At 46.1% G+C, this 16,853-nt stretch overlaps 1 protein-coding gene and 2 long non-coding RNA genes across 3 annotated transcripts in view; 1 reads left to right on the forward strand and 2 right to left on the reverse strand.

Moving 5' to 3' along the window:
• Positions 1-1,021: 1,021 nt before the first annotated feature.
• Positions 1,022-16,853, reverse strand: part of LOC311616494 — a 41,765-nt gene continuing 25,933 nt past the window's right edge. Inside the window, exons 2-3 of the long non-coding RNA XR_014793905.1 lie at positions 1,216-2,199; positions 1,022-1,155 (exon numbers count right to left, since the gene is read on the reverse strand). This is a non-coding gene — a long non-coding RNA (uncharacterized lncRNA). The remainder of the gene's footprint in view (positions 1,156-1,215; positions 2,200-16,853) is intronic.
• On the reverse strand, positions 6,669-15,462 carry LOC311616295. The gene is made up of 3 exons (XR_014793873.1): positions 15,245-15,462; positions 7,676-7,830; positions 6,669-7,111 (listed from the first exon to the last, which is right to left on the reverse strand). It is a non-coding gene; the product is annotated as an uncharacterized lncRNA (long non-coding RNA).
• The window catches only part of ANKRD13C (ankyrin repeat domain 13C), a 56,021-nt gene continuing 54,838 nt past the window's right edge, over positions 15,671-16,853 (forward strand). The window contains exon 1 of the mRNA XM_084871868.1: positions 15,671-16,721. Within this exon, the coding sequence (XP_084727994.1) occupies positions 16,280-16,721 (442 nt within the window). The 5' untranslated portion in view covers positions 15,671-16,279. The remainder of the gene's footprint in view (positions 16,722-16,853) is intronic.

The following is a 16,853-nucleotide window of genomic DNA, read 5'->3' on the forward strand; positions in this document are numbered from 1 at the left end:
GCTGCCTCTTGCACACCTCCTACCGGGGATGTGCCCACAGCCAACGTACATGTCCCTGACCGGAATCGAACCTGGAACCTTTTCAGTCCGCAGACTGACGCTCTACCACTGAGCCAAACCAGTTTCAGCTAGAAAAGTAATTTTGCTTATGTTTTATTTGCTTTCGTGTTCAAGTCTTATACCATGGGCATATATTACTAGAAATAGGAACTTTTATAAAAATTTGACAGAGTAATTTTTTTGTGTTTTGACTCTAATATAATTTTATGACAGTTAAAAATTTCATTTTTTTTAATCAATCTTTATTGTTCATATTGTTACAAAGGTAACTCATTTTTTCCCCCCTCCACCAGGTTCCCACCCCACTCTCCACCCCCTCCCCATCCCCCATTGTCCTCATCCATAGGTGCGGTTTATGTTCAGTCTCTTCCTCCCTCCCTTTCCCTGATAGTAAATCCCTTTTCAGATAGTAAATCAGTTACTTAGCATTTTCTCATATCATTAATACCACCACATGCCCAATGATACATTTCACACAAAAGACATTTCCAAATAGGTCAACCAGCCTCATCCAGGCCCCACCCAAGGCACTCACAGATCAACACCCCAGCCCTATACTAACTCAACACATCCAGATCTAAGCCTTCATCACTTGATTCAGCAGACCCTCAAGTTCCCACAAAAGTTTCCAGCCATGTCTGAGAGGCAGCTAGCTGTGGGGCAGGGGCAGGCGAGGAGCGGGCTGTTCAGGGCCTGGCTGCTCCGGGCCTGGCCGCTCCCAGCCTGGCAGCCACTGCTCTGGGCCTGGCCGCTCCCAGCCTGGCAGCCGCTGCTCTGGGCCTGGCCGCACAAGGCCCGGCTGCTCCGGGCCTGGCCGCTCCCAGCCTGGCAGCCACTGCTACGGGCCTGGCCGCACCAGACCTGGCTGCTCTGGGCCCGGCCGCTCCGAGTCTGGCCGCTCCCAGCCTGGATGCTCCGGGCTTGGCTACTGCTGTGCTGGGCCTGGCTGCCCCCAACCCAGCTGCTCCGGGCCCGGCCACTCCGGGTCTGGGTTTTCCTGGACTGGCCACCCTGGGCTTGGCTGCCTCTGCCTCAGGCCTGGCTGCCACTGCCCCAGGTCTGGCTGCTCCAGTGCTGGCTGTTGTTGCTCTGGTTCTGGCTGCTGCTGCTCTGGGGCCTGGCCATTGCTGCTCCGGGCCCGGTTGTGCCTTGTACCTGGGCACTCTAGGCCTGGCCGCCGCTGTTCCAACATTCTGTCCTTTTTTTTTTTTTTTTTTTTTTTTTTTTTTAAAAAACGCATTTATGTTGCAATGTTGGCTGGTGAGTTGAGTTCTGACTTAGTCTTTGATTTTTCAAGATCTTCGTTGTATTCTTTCTTAAGTAATTTTACTATCTTTTGCTCTCACTTGATTTCTTCACATTGAGAACTTTGGTTTCTTCCTCCTTGTCCTGGGAGCTCAGCAGGTTGGCCTGTGGCACCCCTTTGTTCTCCGCGGGCTCCCGCACTGCTCCAGCCTGTTGCCGGGGTCGGCGCCGCCCAGGAAGCAGCCCCCAGCCTTGGCTCCGTTGCCCCCGCTCAGAGGTCGAAGGCTCAGGGGCACCCCACCCCTGGGGGCCCCGTCGCCCGGCTCCCTGCCGGCGCCCGGCTGGCCGGTGTCCGGCAGGGGCTCCTGCTCCCTGTCGCATTCCTCCAGTCTGGAGCTTTTTTTTTTCTCCTTCCCGCTAGGGGCGTCTAGGATCAGAGTCAACAGACTGTCCTCTGTGCGCAGTGCGCGCGACTCTGGGGGCTCTGCTTTTTGCCACTCCCCTGGGATTCCGCCTCACAGCCCCGTCTCCCCCTGCCCGAGCCTGGGTCCCCAGGGTCTGGTCCAGGACTGGGGTTCAGAGCAGTCCGGACTGAGGCTCAGTGCCGCTGGAGGCTTTGTTTCTTCCCGCTAGGGTAATCCAGCATCAGAGTCAACATTCAGTCCTCTGCGCGCAGTGTGTGCGCGACTCCAGGGGCCCTGCTTTTCGCTGCTCGCTTGGGATTCCGCCTCACAGCCCCGTCTCCCCCGCCGGAGCCTGGGTCCCCAGGGTCTGGCTCATAACTGGGGCTCAGCGCTGCCGGTTCGGGGGTTCAGCCCAGGCTGGGGGTTCTATTTCCTTCCTGCTAGGGAACGCCAGGCAGCACCCAGCCCTCTTCTCCTCTCCAGCTGCGACCTCTCCGCGCGCGTGCGTGCGAGGGCGCAGCATGTCTCCGTGTCTTAGGCTTTTTTTCAGCTCCTCTGATTTTCCTTCTGGTTTTCTCTTTCCTTCTTGTTGTAGAATTTTCAGTCAGTCGACTACCTGTAGCTCTGGGCGATGTCCACTCTACATTTTAGTTGTATTCCATTGAAATTGTTGTGTGCTGCTGCGGTTAGGTGTCTACCTGAGCAGCCATCTTGGATCCTCCATTTATGATTTTTTTTTTAAACCTCATAGTATTTGATCAAAATACTGTATCCAAAATTACTTATTTTTTCTCTCTCCACTCCTTTTGATTAGTTATAGTAACTATATAAGCATTTGTATTACAGTTAGGTTCATCTGTTAATGCTTGTATACCATTACAGGTCTTTCCCACATGATTGATGGTTTGAACTGTATGCTTATTTTTGGGTTATGTGTAACAGGACTATGATCCTAATCAGAGCTGTAAAGAGCTGAGCTCAGCCCACTCCTAGTCCACACCTAAATCCTTTCATTTCTAGTTAATTCTTCCTGTCACCTATCCTGTTTTATCTTGTATCAAGCCAGATTCATGTTTGGGCTTTGTACTTGACAGAACTCCAGTATATGTTTGACACTAAACTGTTTTCTTTAGTAGCTCCTACTCAGCCCTGATTTCCATGCTATGTCTACAACTTCTTTACATAATGCAGCTTGCTCAACCAAAGGCTTTAAGGAAAATCATGGCTTTCCTTAATTGGGTCAGTTCTAAGATTGAAACCAGCAGCGGCTCAGGAAAGTATCTTCTATGTATTTAAAAGCCTAAGCTACCATTCGACCAAACAACTGGAATGACCAGAACAGCTGGTCAACCAGTCACTATGATGAGCACTGACCACCAGGGGGCATATGCTCAACACAGGAGCTGCCCCCCCAGCGGTCAGTGCACTCCCACAGACAACCACCCTCGGCCCCTCCCCTGGATAGACTTTGATCACCAGCCAGGCTGAGGGACCTCACTCATGCATGAATTCGTGTACTGGGCCTCTAGTTAATTAATAATAGTTAAGCCTATTACTCCTCTTGGATGCGAAGGGCCACAGGTAACTAGAAGTCAACTGGACAGAAATTCTTGAGCAACATTTTCAGATTTCTGCTACACTCCTTCTCCTGCTGGGCTAGGCCTCCCACTCCTCGTCGTTCTTGTCTTTTTCTTCTTTGGTGTCTCCAGAATGCGGGTGTTTCTGCACGATTCGCATTCCACCAGCTTTCACAGCGGGCGGGTGTCCGGCTTTCGTCTCTGGCTTCTCCTCGGGCGGTGAAGACATGGTGCGGCCGGAGCGGCTGGGACGGCAGCGGGGATACTAGCAGCTCGGAGGTCCGGAAGGCGTGCACACGAGCCGGAGCGAGTTAGCGGCGCGCCAAAAATTTCGTTTTTCTAGCTATTTGTTTTTGTCGTATTATAAAAAAAGTATCAGATTGTAAATAAAACAAAGCTGCTTCTTTACCATAGATTGAGATGTACAGTCAGAGAAAAGGTTCTAGTATAATGTCTGTCATGTAGCTAGCAACTGATGAATGGCTATTGTTATGAACTCCAGTCTTGTAATTTCTCAGTTCCTATGATAATAGAAGTAATTCCTCCTTTGGATTGCTCAAAATATAACCCATTGGTTATATTGACCTGGTAATTGGTTAACCATGTCCAGGCCTATAAGTCCCTGTTTCTTTGAACAGTCAGTGTTAAGGCACAATAAATTAGAATCACTGACTTAATAGCAATATATTTCACTTTTCTGATTGATTACACTTTTAGTTGAAGAATATGTTGTTAATGTATGTAAGCGACCTGGCTAGCGTTGCTAAGTGGTTAGAGCATCAGCTTGTGCCCCAGAGTCATGGGTTCCATTCCCGGTCAAAGGCACATACTTGAGTTGCAGGTCCAATCCCTGCCCCCATTTTTGGTGAGCGTGGGAGGCAACCAATTGATGTTTTTTTGTCACACCAGTGTTAGGATTGCAAAATAAATAAGTAAAATTAAAACTATGTGTGTAAGAAATACATTTTGTTACTCTTCAGTGCTTAATGAACAGAATGTATTTGAGTGAGTAAAAAGAGTATTATAATTGAAGTAGAACAAAGAAAAATTTTAGGGCAGTGAAAATAGTCTGTATGGGGCTATAATAATGGGTAGATGTCATACATTTGTCCAAACCCATAGAATGTAGAACAGCAAGAGTAAACCTAATGTAAACTGTGAAATTTGGGTAAATGGAATACGTCAATGCAGGTTCACCAGTTGTAGCAGATAAATGATGTTGATCATGGGGGAGGCTATGCCTGTGTGGGGTCAGGAGAAATAAGGGAAATCTCTTAATTTTGTGATGAACTCAAAACTTCTCTTTAAAAAGTCTTTAAAAAGTGACATAAGCCCTGACTGGTTTGGCTCAGTGGATAGAGTGTCGAGCCTCGGACTGAAGGGTCTTGGATTTGATTCTGGTCAAGTGCATGTACCTTGTTTTCAGGCTCGACCCCCCAATTGGGAGCATGCAGAAGACAGCTCATCAATGTTTCTCTCTCATAGATGTTTCTGACTATCCCTTTCCCTTCCTCTCTGTGAAATATCAATTAAAAATATCTTTCAAAAAAGTGACAAAAAATGTCTTAAATGAGAAAAAAAAATTGTTAACTTTTGCTGCATTTGAGATTTATATGGTTATTTGATAATATTGTTTAAGAACTACTAGGTGTTAAGGCAATCCTCTATATTGCATCCTATATAATAGAGCTAATATGCAAATGGTCGTCACACCATAAAGACAGCTCAGAAACACAACACTGGGGAGAGAGGAATGGGGACCAGCCAGGCTGCAGCCCAGGAGAGGGAAAACCCGCCTGCTCCGTGGACCCTGGCACCGGCACCTGTGGCTGTGACTGGGCAAAGCCGCCGCCCATGGTCCCCTGCAGCTGTTGCTGGCCCGGACCAAGCCAGCCGGGTCCTGGGTTTCTATGGCCAGCCAGAGGGAGGGAGGCCTGGATCCCAGGTGCCTGCGAATGGCTGAAGGAGGGAATCCTGGGACCTGGATGCAGGGCAAGGAAGAAGCGGTTAGGGGCGATTAGGCAGGCAGGCAGAGGGGTTAGGGGTGATCAGACAGGCAAGTAGGCTAGCGGTTAGGAACCAGCGGTCCCAGATTGCAAGAGGCAGTCGGACACCCCCCCGAGGGGTCCTGGATTGGAGAGGGTGCAGGCCGGTTTGAGGACCCTCCCCCCCCCCCCCCCCCCCCCCCCCCCCGCCCCCTGCCCATGCATGTGTTTAGTGCACCGGACCTCCAGTAAGAATATAACTTATCAGAGGTCCCTAGGTCTGGCCAGCAATTAAAGTGCGAGCATATGGCATGGAAGGGCTGGTCCCAGCTGACCCCTGGGCCCTGGCAGCACCTGGGCCCTGGCAGCACCAGTTCGTGCCCCGCTTTGCCTGACTCACGGAGCCTGAGTCCCCACGCAGAGATGAGGTGAGTGCGGAAGAATACCTCGGGTCGGGGCTCAGCATGGGCCTCTGGGCTGCCGCCCAGTGGTGCCACATGGAAGCCAGGCGGGTAGCACGCTCTTTTCTGGCCAGCCTTGCACGAACCCATGGGTAGCCTGACCGGTCCCTGTGATACTGGTGGCTACCGCCTGGCTCACCCAGAAGAAGCTGCGCTGGTGAGGGGCGGGCTCCTCTCGGGCCCCCAGCACCTGATCGTGGGGCTTCCCTGGCACGTGAGCCCTGGCATTCCTGGGAAGGGCAGCAGGGGGAGTGAGAGTAAGCTCAGCAGACCCCTGTGTTCTCACCGCACCTCTGTTCCCGTCACCCCCCACCGCAGGCAGCCAACAGGAGGTTGCAGCCCCCTGCCCGCCATGTTCCACATCAGCCTCTGGTGGCCAGCATATGTCATAGCAAGTGGTCAAACAACCGCCTGAGGGGACAATTTGCATATTAGGCTTTTATTATATAGGATGTGTGCAACTATTTCCTTATGTTGAAGACTTTAAAAGTTTAAAACATCAGAGCAAATAATCAATATTAAAAATTTTTTTTTCCAGCCAAAACCAGTTTGGCTCAGTGGATAGAGCATCAGCCTGCTGACTGAAAGGTCCCAGGTTCGATTCCAGTCAAGGGCATGTACCTTGGTTGCGGGCACATCCCCAGTAGGGGGAGTGCAAGAGGCAGCTGATCAATGATTCTCTGTCATCGATGTTTCTAACTCTCTAACCCTCTCTCTTTCTCTCTGTAAAAAATCAATAAAATATATTTAAAAAATTTTTTTTTCAGTCCTGGCTGGGGGGGGGGGGGGGGGGGGTCAGTTGGTTGGAGCTGACATCATCTCCTACACCCAAAGCTTGGGGGTTAGATTTCTGGTCAGGTCACGCGGGTTTGATCCCTGTGCATGTGCGTGGGCACACATGCAGAAGAATTGTTTAAAAAAATCTAACAAATATTTAATTGGTAGATTTTATTCATTAGTAATAGTCCTAATTTCTACTTCCTGAGATGAAACATTGCTTTTTATATTATGATACCAGAATATAGATACCACAGAATACTGCCCAACATGTTAAAATGAGGGAAATAAGCAGTTATTTGAAAGTTAAAATTTGAAATGATCACATAATGAATCTGAGTGGATTTGTGCAAAGTCATAAAGAAGCATAATAACTTCTTGGCTCAGACATCACAATGACATAGATTGTTTTAATATACCTGAAGAAAAAAGTAACAAGTAAATGCATATAAAATTGGGGAGGGAGGGGTGTGAATCATCCAGGAACGCAGAGAAAAAGGAGTCACAGAGGCATAAGTTGGCCCTGGCCATCCGAGCATGGTGTGCTGGTGAGGAGGGGCTGGTGCTCCTCAGGTCTTCTGAGCCTCACAGAGACTTTGCTCCTGTGGAACAGGGCACATCAGGCTCTCAACACAATGTCATTAAACATTAGAATCAAATAACTGACCACTCTCATTCTGATTCCATGCTCACCAAGCAGCCTTCTGCTTATTTGGCTTCTATGCAGTTTGTCTACAGGGAGGTGGGCAGATGACTAATTCTAGTCCCCTTGATCTTTCATTTCAGATTGGAATTCTGATACATTAGTCTTTTATCCTTGGCTATCTTAAATCCATCCCTGGAAAATGGACTCGCTCTCAGAGAGCTAACAAAATTAGATTTATTTGTCAGACTGTGGACCAGCTTACAGACTACAGTAAATCCATTATAGCGAGTGACAGTATAGAAGGATCTTGACTGACTGCCAACTTTCTTCAAACAATAGCTGTTTTGCTTTCCCTGAGCCAAATGTTCGTAACAGTCTTGGGAACACAGTGGTTTAGATTTCATCAATAGGGGGCCCTCAATAATCATATGATCGCTTGACTTATTTTTCTAATCTTGATATTGCCTAAGACTGACCCATTTTGGAAATTACAAAAGTAGAAAGTGAAGATAAGCATTACCTGAGAGCTGGAAATGGAAAATTTGAGAAGTGGAAATAAATGAAGAGGGTGCAATTGGAGTAAAGATGGCATCCTCATGATACGTGTTCCACATACTGTTTTTCCCTGTGCCAACTGCTCCAGCCTCAACTATTTCCTAGCATCTTTATTTTCCTCTATTAATGAGAGTAAGAAAATGCTAAGAAGCAAGGACATTTGATTTTTGTACTTTAACTAGCTATATTAATTCTAAATAACACAAATGATTGTAGGATAAATAAGGCTGCCAGATAAAATACAAGATTACTAATTAAATATAAATTTCAGATAACAAACAATATATATTTTTTTATTGAAGGAGTATGTCAATTTTTTTTTAATTGAAAAGTATAAGTATGTCACAAGAGTGGATATTTGCAATACTTGTAAAATTGTCTCATATAATATTTGGGTCATACTTATATGAAAAATTGTTTACTCTGCTGAGGGTTGCCAAATGGGCGAGGGTTTGAGGGCTGAGTGAAAAAAGATGAAGGGATTGAGAAGTACAAATTGAGCCTGGCGAGTGTGGCTCAGTGGTTGAGCATCGACATACGAACTACATGCATGAATGGGAAACGGGAGACAGAGACACAACAGTTTGAAGACTTTTCCAAGCGACAGTAGTCTGAGCTCAAATATGGCCAATGCAAAATATCTAACAGATATAGAAAGATTTGGCGACTGAATGTGAGGCCAAGGGAGAGGTATGAGTTAAGAATAATGAAAGTGATATACGAGTTTGGCCACTGGGGCTGCTGATGGAGATTAAGTTCCATGTTGCACATGTTGAGTACTGACCCTTATCCATGCATTCCATTGAATCTCTTACATATCTACCTATTGTGTTTTAACCTCTTCTTTCACTGAAAAACCCATTCATCTCTGTGTTCTATATTTTGTCCCAAGCCTCTGTCGGTGATCTAAAAATAACTTCTTTTGTAAATGTTGCACTTTATTTTTTCCCTTTCATCTCATATTGACTTGTGCTCTCACTTTCCTCCTGGCACCTTTCCTCCCTCCTTCTGTCGCCCTAAGTCTGTGTTTCTTCTGCCTCAGAGGAATTGCTTCCTTCTGGGTCTTCCACTGCTATTGGTTCTGGGTTTCCTTGGCAACCTCTGTCTCTCTGATTTTCTCTGCTTGCTTATTAGAAATCTGACTAAATCTATAATTATCACTGATCAAAAATAGTAGAAGGAAAGTGACCAGCATTGCCTCTGAGAAAAGAAGTGTGCAGATTTAGGAGAAACAGAAAAACATTGAGACCAAGGGAGAAGGATGTAAAAGGAGTAAAGAAGGTATTGATTTACATGATTTGTTATTTTCATTTGTCAGTGTACTGGTAGTAATGGCGTCAGTGGATGTTCAAGGTGATAATTTCATTAGGCAGGCAGCTGAATCATGTATCCTCCTTCAATTCTCCAAGGCTTGGCTCAGCCAATATGGAGGATAGAAAATAATATTCTAAATTATTGTGAAAATATGAAATGCAAACCTTCAGGGAAGAAGAAAAAAAGATGGAGACTACACTTGCTCTAATGTTTACATTAGGAATATATCAGATTACAATTTAAGAGGAATAAGATTAGTAATTACCAATCTTAATTTTAGGTCCAGTGACACACTTTTAAAATACAATCAGTGAGATTTTAATTTTTGTATAGTACATTCTATATTTTATACTGTGATATTATTACTTTTATTACATGAAGTCACTAGGGTGGAGAATAGGTGCTTTGCTTCTTTAAATCTAGATACAAATATTTCTGCTAAAATTCAGAAATATTCATTGCTAGAACCAGGCTTAATGTTATTGGGTATTAGTGAATAGTAAGGCATTTAGCAAAATCCTCATCAGAAAAAGTTGAAAAACACACTTATCAGAAGAGACTTCTTTTGGCTATTCAAGGCAAATAGATCATTATTTGGATTCTTACTCCAGGAAGGAGGTTAATAAGCACAGTCTATAGGACCAGTAAATTCAATAATTGAGTTAGACAGTTGAGATGTTGGATTGAATTCTATATTGTTAACATTTGGATAAAAAATAAATATATTGATTGACAGTGAAGTTATTTATTCATTACACATTAATATAATTGAAAACACAACATATTTAATCATGTTGGGCCTAAGACACTGTAATAAAGTGTTTTTGTTTGTTTTTTACAAGTAAAATTTCATTTTAGGTCTTGGGTGCAGTACTTTTCCTGACTTCTCTTGTGTTTGTTTCCCCATCACACTCATTCTCACCATGAAATCCTTTTGCAGTTTGGATGGCTTGGCCCCATCCCACCCCACTCAGAAATGAGTGCTCGCTGGGCAAAGCTGATCAAGGTAAATTCTGTCACAGGAATTTGTTTAGACATCCCCGGCCTGAGTCAATCAACACTGTCCTGGACACAAGGTTTGGAGAGAGTCCTCTGATCCGTGTCAAGCACCTGACTTGTGTGGTCACTGGTCCTCCTTCTGGATCTGAGGGAGGACGCACGTGGCCCCCGTTCCTGCTGGCGGCCATCTGTGTCCCTGAGGGAAGATGGCCTCCAGGGGACACTCGAAACCTGAGAGTCACAGAGACACATGTGGTTTGGAGGCGGTAACCCTTGAAAACATCTTTCTTCACGTTTCTATTATACAAGTCAATAAAGCCCCTTAATTTAGGCCAGTTTCAAATGAATTTACTGTTGTTGGTAAATGAAAAAAATCCAAAATTATATACCTCCTCTTGGGCCTTACACAAGCATCCAAGAGAGTAGTAGTCAACTTCAGTGTAGTCAGATTGGGATTACCTAAATTTATTTAGGATCTTGTGTCTTATAGTTTATAGTTAAGACTAGTTTGAGTATAAAAGTCTAGACAATATAGTCCCAACATATCTTGGTATATTGCAGATACTTGGGGGTTTTATGTTCTAATGTTTGATTAACATAGATGACTGTTTATTATTAATATTAGGCACTCTGTCACTATCTGTATTATCACCCACAGCAGTGATAAACATAGTTCTAATACTTAAAGAGCTCAAAGGACTAGTTAGGGAGGCAGACAAGAATATCAAAGAGGGATGCAAAAGTTAAATGGGAAATGAGAAAGACTGCAAACAGGGGCACCTTACTCAGAATGATGGGGTGTTGTATAGGAGAGAAGGGAGGGGAATGGCAGGGAAGGGCAGGTGTCATTCAGGACTCCTAAGAAGGAGTTAGCAACTTTGGTTTGGATCTCTCTGGCAGTATGGTGAAGCCTAGGGACCCATTTTCAAAACAGTGTTTTTAAATGCATACAATACTTTGGATTAACAAAGTAAACAGTGTATTAAAAAGCTATTGAAGTATTTAAAAAAAAATGAGTGACTTTAGTAATATATGTGCTTCTTGATTAACTCATTGAACAAGATCTAGAGCACATGTGTCAAACACAAGGCCCGCGGGCCAAATCCAGCCCGCCAGGCCTTGCAATGTGGCCCGCACCGCGCTGTCATCACTGCACTCCGCTGTCAGTTTATGACATTGTCAGTTTATGACTGTTCAGTAAACCATTCAGCCCGCGATTTAGGCTGGATTTTAGATTTTGGCCCCTTCTCTGATTGAGTTCGACACCCCTAATCTAGAGGAAGGCATCATTATTAACATAATTTTGAGGTAGCAATGAATGTGAATGATATTTTGGGTTAACTGCAGCAACTGTAATGTGATACGGAAATACCTGTGGTTTCTTCTGGTTGCAAAAGCATAGGTATTGCTAATACTATGTGGTTTGTGGCCTACATTTGTAATAGGATGTGCTGAATTTTTATTTAGCGGTTTAGTTTGATGTAATTTCCTGGATCCCTGAATTCTATACCAAGTTTTTAAAAATACCTGGTGTTAAGGAGAGAGAAAATTTGAATATGTTTTAGACAGACTGAAGGAGGTGTCTGGGTGAATGAAATAGCAGTGAGTTTGAAACATATGGAACATCATGTACAAAGATGGAGGAGGCATGAGAAAAGGTCAAAACATCAAACTAAACCGCTAAATAAAAATTCAGCACATCCTATTACAAATAGAGAGCTAGATCCTAACCAATGCAATAACTGAGGACCTTTCAGTCCTCAGTCAGCAGATTGCATTGGTTAGGATCAAGAATGAATTAAAAAAAAAAAAGAATGAATTTCACATTGTGGTAGGCAGTGAAGTTGAAAAGACTGGCAAAATCTCCTATCTTTGGGATACAGGTTGATTGTACTCTATGGTGATTAAACGTGCTCCTGTGTTTACTATGTTTAAAATCCTTTGCAAACTCTATATTGCCTAGGGTGGGGGTCCAGAACGAGTCAGTTCAATTTTGCCTCAGTGGTACACAGAATGTCTGAAGCTAAAGGCAACTTTAACCTCAGGCTCAGGAGAAACTTCTGATCAAGAATGAATTAAATTACATAGGAGAATTTAAATCAGAGACCTTGCCCATTAGAGACAACGTCTTTTGATCTATCTATAGGGCAAGGCAAACTTCTTTTTACTAGAAGTCTGATTCTCTTACCATCCTGCAACGATCCTTTGAAGCCTCAAAAAACCTTACTTCATCCCTCGCTCAGGATGTCTTATGTACTTTAATACCCTGTCTCTGAAACTCTCATGTCTGTGGGGTCTCTGACTCTTGTATGCGAAGTTCCCATACATATGTAGGTATTACATATGGTTATTTTCTCTTGCTAATCTGTCTCATGCCTATTTAGGGCAGCCAGAAGAACCTTGACGGGAGAGTAAAGTTTGTTCCTCCTCCCACTAACATATATGGTTGCTTTTCATAGTCTAGCCCAGATTTTCTTTTTTTGTCTCATTTACCATCACTTTTCCTGTCATATACTGTACTCCAAGGACTCTTAATATCATGCTATATTTACATACACTGTTCTCTTTACCTCTACTCATCAGCTGAATGGCCACTTTCTGTGCCTCCGCTGTAAAATGAGGACAGTAAGTACCCCAAAGACTTGTTGTGGGGATTAAATCAAATAGTTATTGAAACTTGTTTGGCACAATACCTGACACAAGGAGAGTTCTCAATAAATGATAGCTATTATTACCTATAATATCTTTTCCTCTTGCCCAATTAGCCAACCCCTATATATTCTTTAAAACCTAGCCTGAACTTTACCTTCTAAAAGATTTCCTGATCACCTGACTTTCATTTCCTCCAAATATAATGAATAATTTTCTCTTCAATATTGTATATGAGTATAGTTTAATTTCAATTTTTGTATTTTTCACAATGTATTATAATCTTTCATTTTTATATTATTTTCCCTATTATACTGTGGAACTCTTAAAAGGGCTGAATATTATTTTTGATGTCTATAGTGTTTGATTTTATTGGGAGGCCACTTACTAGTTTCCACACCTGTCCATGAGGGGCAGCCACTAATAAGGTACTTTTAAATTCTGGATCCAGTGATACTTTATGGAAATAAAAGTAGATAGACAACTTGGTTCATGCTCTCACAATCTCTCATTACCTGAATTACTGCATACTTCCTTAAAAATTTATTATATTTCTGATGAATAAAATGTAATACTTTCTCTTTATAAAAAGAAATTCAAGCAATGCAGGGGATACGTGATTTAACAATTCCATCTTCCAGAAATACTCACTGTTCACTCTGTGTGATGTATATATTGTCTAGACTTCTTCTGTTTTGTTTTTTAAAAATATATTTTATTGATTTTTTACAGAGAGGAAGGGAGAGAAATAGAGAGCTAGAAACGTCGATGAGAGAGAAACACCAACCAGCTGCCTCTTGCACACCCCCTACTGGGGATGTGCCCACAACCAATGTACATGCCCTTGACCGGAATTGAACCCGGGACCTTTCAGTCCTCAGACCGACGCTCTACCACTGAGCCAAACCGGTTTCAGCTATTGTCTAGACTTCTACCCTGTTTCCCCGAAAATAAGACAGTGTTTTATATTATTTTTTTCTCCCAAAGTTGCGCTAGGTCTTATTTTCAGGGGATGTCTTATCTTTCCATGCGCTAGGTCTTATTTTCGGAGGATGTCTTATTTTCGGGGAAACACCGTATATTCAAACTAGAGGCCCAATGCATGAAATTCACGCAAGAGGAGGCCTTCCTTTTCCTGGCTGCCAGCGCAGGCTTCCCCCTGGCATCCGGGACCCGGACTGGCTTCCTTCTGGGCCCGGCTTTGTCCGGAAGGACATCCAGTCTAACTAGCATATTACCCCTTTATTACTATAGGTATGAACGCATTATTATTTTTTTATTTATGCATTCTTCTGTTTCCCTCTTTCTAGAGAAGCCCCTGTCATCTATTCTGAATACATGCTTTTCTAAAGTATGAGTGAGTGGCTTTTCTAAAAGGCAAAACTCAACATGGCCGAAACCGGTTTGGCTCAGTGGATAGAGTGTCGGCTTAGGGACTGAAGGGCCCCGGGTTCGATTCCGGTCAAGGGCATGTGCTTTGGTTGCGGGCATATCCCCAGTAGGGGGTGTGCAAGAGGCAGCTGATCGATGACTCTCTCTCATCGATGTTTCTAACTCTCTATCTCTCTCCCTTCCTCTCTGTTTAAAATCAATAAAATATATTAAAAAACAAACAAACAAACAAACAAAACTCATTATGCTTCTCCCCTGTTTAATACCCCTAAAAGGCTATCTATTTCTTTTAGGATGAAGACTAAACATTTAAGATGACATAGGGAGTCCTACATGTTCTGACCCTTTCTTATTTCTCTAGCTCTGGAATCGTTCTTGACTGTGTTGCATTCTAGCATTGAGACAGTGGACAAGTTTTTTCAACTGTCAGATGAAGATTAAAAATGATACTTATCACAAGAAAATAATATGCAAAGTGCCAAACATACTGCCTGGTTTTGAGTTAACAATAACTGTTAATTTAAAACTAATGACTAAAAGAGTAGTTTGTATTTAAGTATTGGCTATTGTGGAAGAACCAAATGTTCTTGTATATATGAATATGTTCAATCTCTCTTGCTTTCTGAGTAGAATTCTTTGAGGTGTTGATTGGGTAATGCTTAAACATAATTGGAACAACATCCATTCCCCCCACCAAAATTAAAACGAAAAGTTAAAAAAGGAAGAAGGGAAGAGATTGATTTGAATAGATTTGAAAGAAGATGGGAGGTGTAAACCTGAGTGTTGTGGGAGGTGGAAGAGAGGCTAGTTCCCTCAGAGGTTTATTTTAGTTTTTTGGCCAGGGAGAGGGGGGAGGGGTGATAGCGGGGAGGTGGTGATAAAAATTAAGGAAAGAGATTTGAGAGAGGCAGTTGTCAGATAAGCTGGACTTCGGAGAGATAAACGGGTAAGATCTTTAGGACATTTTGCTAACGTCCCTCCACTCCAGTGCCCATAGATTTAGGCTTTATGGATGTCAGACTTAAAGTTCTTTTAGAATGTTACGCTGAGCCGAGATTGGTCATGAACCAGCCCAGGGATTCCAGTTACACAATCATATTTGCCAATCTCCAGCCTCCACTATCCACGTTTAGGACGCCTGCCCGAAATTGGTTCATCAACAAATATTTGAGTGACCTACCTCTCCCCTTCTGCTGAATAGCCTGGTTTCCAAGGTCAGCCCCTAACCTCTTCTACAGTGACTCTTGTGACACTCCAACTCCAAAATGTGCTGCTCCTCTGGGAGCGCGCGCGCGCGTATGTTTGTGTGTGTGTGTGTGTGTGTGTGTGTGTGTGCGTGCGCGCGCGCGCGTGTTTGTGCAGCCTAACTCCCCGCGTCCGCTGCATTCCTCGCGCCCTTCAAGGCCGAACCCAATTGCTGGACCATCTTTCTTCCTCGACCGAGCTCCTTCCCGCCAGGGGTGGCATTTTAGAAATGCACTCGCTCCAGGGCAAGGCGCGAAGAATCTCAGTAAACATTTGGTGAATGAATGTCCCGGGCATCTCCGTGACATCACATCCTGTGTGCAGAGGCGTGGGCCGGCGCTCTGCGGGAAGCCTAGAGGTCGCAGGGCTCGGGTCGTCCTGGACCAGATGCTTCAGAGCCTCCAGGAGAAGCGCGGCCCCGCGGAGCTCCGGGGCTTCTGACCCGGGAAGTCCAGTTCGAGGCAGCAACGCGGCGCCCAGCAGGTGCCGCCGCCGCCGCCGCCGCCGCCGTCGCCGCCGCCGCCCTCCGGCCGCCGCAGAGCGCGCGGGGGCGGGAGCTCGCGGCTCACCTGTCGCGGTGTTTCCTTTCTCTCCACTCTCGCCCCTTCCCGGGGAGCTCTCGCGAGAGAAGCCGGAGGAAGATGGCCGTGCCCTGTTTTTCAGGCTGAGACCGCGGTTGGCATCGGCCGCGCCGGGGACCGGGATCGTGGTGTCGCCGCGGGTCCCCTGAGCACTAGCTCCCCCCAGCGAGCGCGCGTCCAGCCAGCTTCGTCCCCCAAGCCGAGGGCCGGCGGCGCCCCTTCCTTCCCCCGGGAGATGCGTCCGTCCGGGGCGCGGGGGCTCTCCGCGAGTTCCTGCGGCGCCGGCGGCTCCCGGCCACCGCTCTGAGCGCGCCGCGCCGCCGCCGCAGCGCCCACTCCGCCGCGGGCGGCCCGGCCCCCGGATTCCCTCCCTGCCCCTGGCGGCGGCGATGACCGGGGAGAAGATCCGCTCGCTGCGGAGGGACCACAAGCCCAGCAAAGAGGAGGGGGACCTGCTGGAGCCCGGGGATGAGGAAGCGGCGGCGGCCCTCGGCGGCGGCACCTTCACCGGAGGCAGGCTCGGCGGCGGCGGCAAGGGCGGCAGAGCCTGTCATAAGATCTTCAGCAACCATCACCACCGGCTCCCGCTGAAGGCGGCCCCGGCCTCCTCCGCGCCGCCCGGCGCGCCGGCCCTGCCGCTGCACAACTCCTCCGTCCCCGCCGCCTCCCAGTCCCAGGCCCTTCTAACGGGCACCCACCCCGCTACGGTCGCCGCGGACGGAGGCATCTCCCCCGCACACTACCCGGTGCACGAGTGCGTCTTCAAGGGGGACGTGAGGAGGCTGTCCTCGCTCATCCGCACGCACAATATCGGGCAGAAAGATAATCACGGTGAGGAGTGCTCGCCCCCATTCCCCTTCCTCCTCACCGGGCCTAGGGTGTGCCTCCCCCTCCAACTCCCCCCCCCCCCCCCCCAAGGCCTCTGCAAATCCTAGGCTCCTCGCCCGCAGACCCTCCTTCCCT

The sequence above is a fragment of the Pipistrellus hanaki genome (assembly GCF_964339955.1).
Source record: "Pipistrellus hanaki genome assembly, chromosome: 2".
NCBI classification, from domain to species: Eukaryota; Metazoa; Chordata; class Mammalia; order Chiroptera; family Vespertilionidae; genus Pipistrellus; species Pipistrellus hanaki.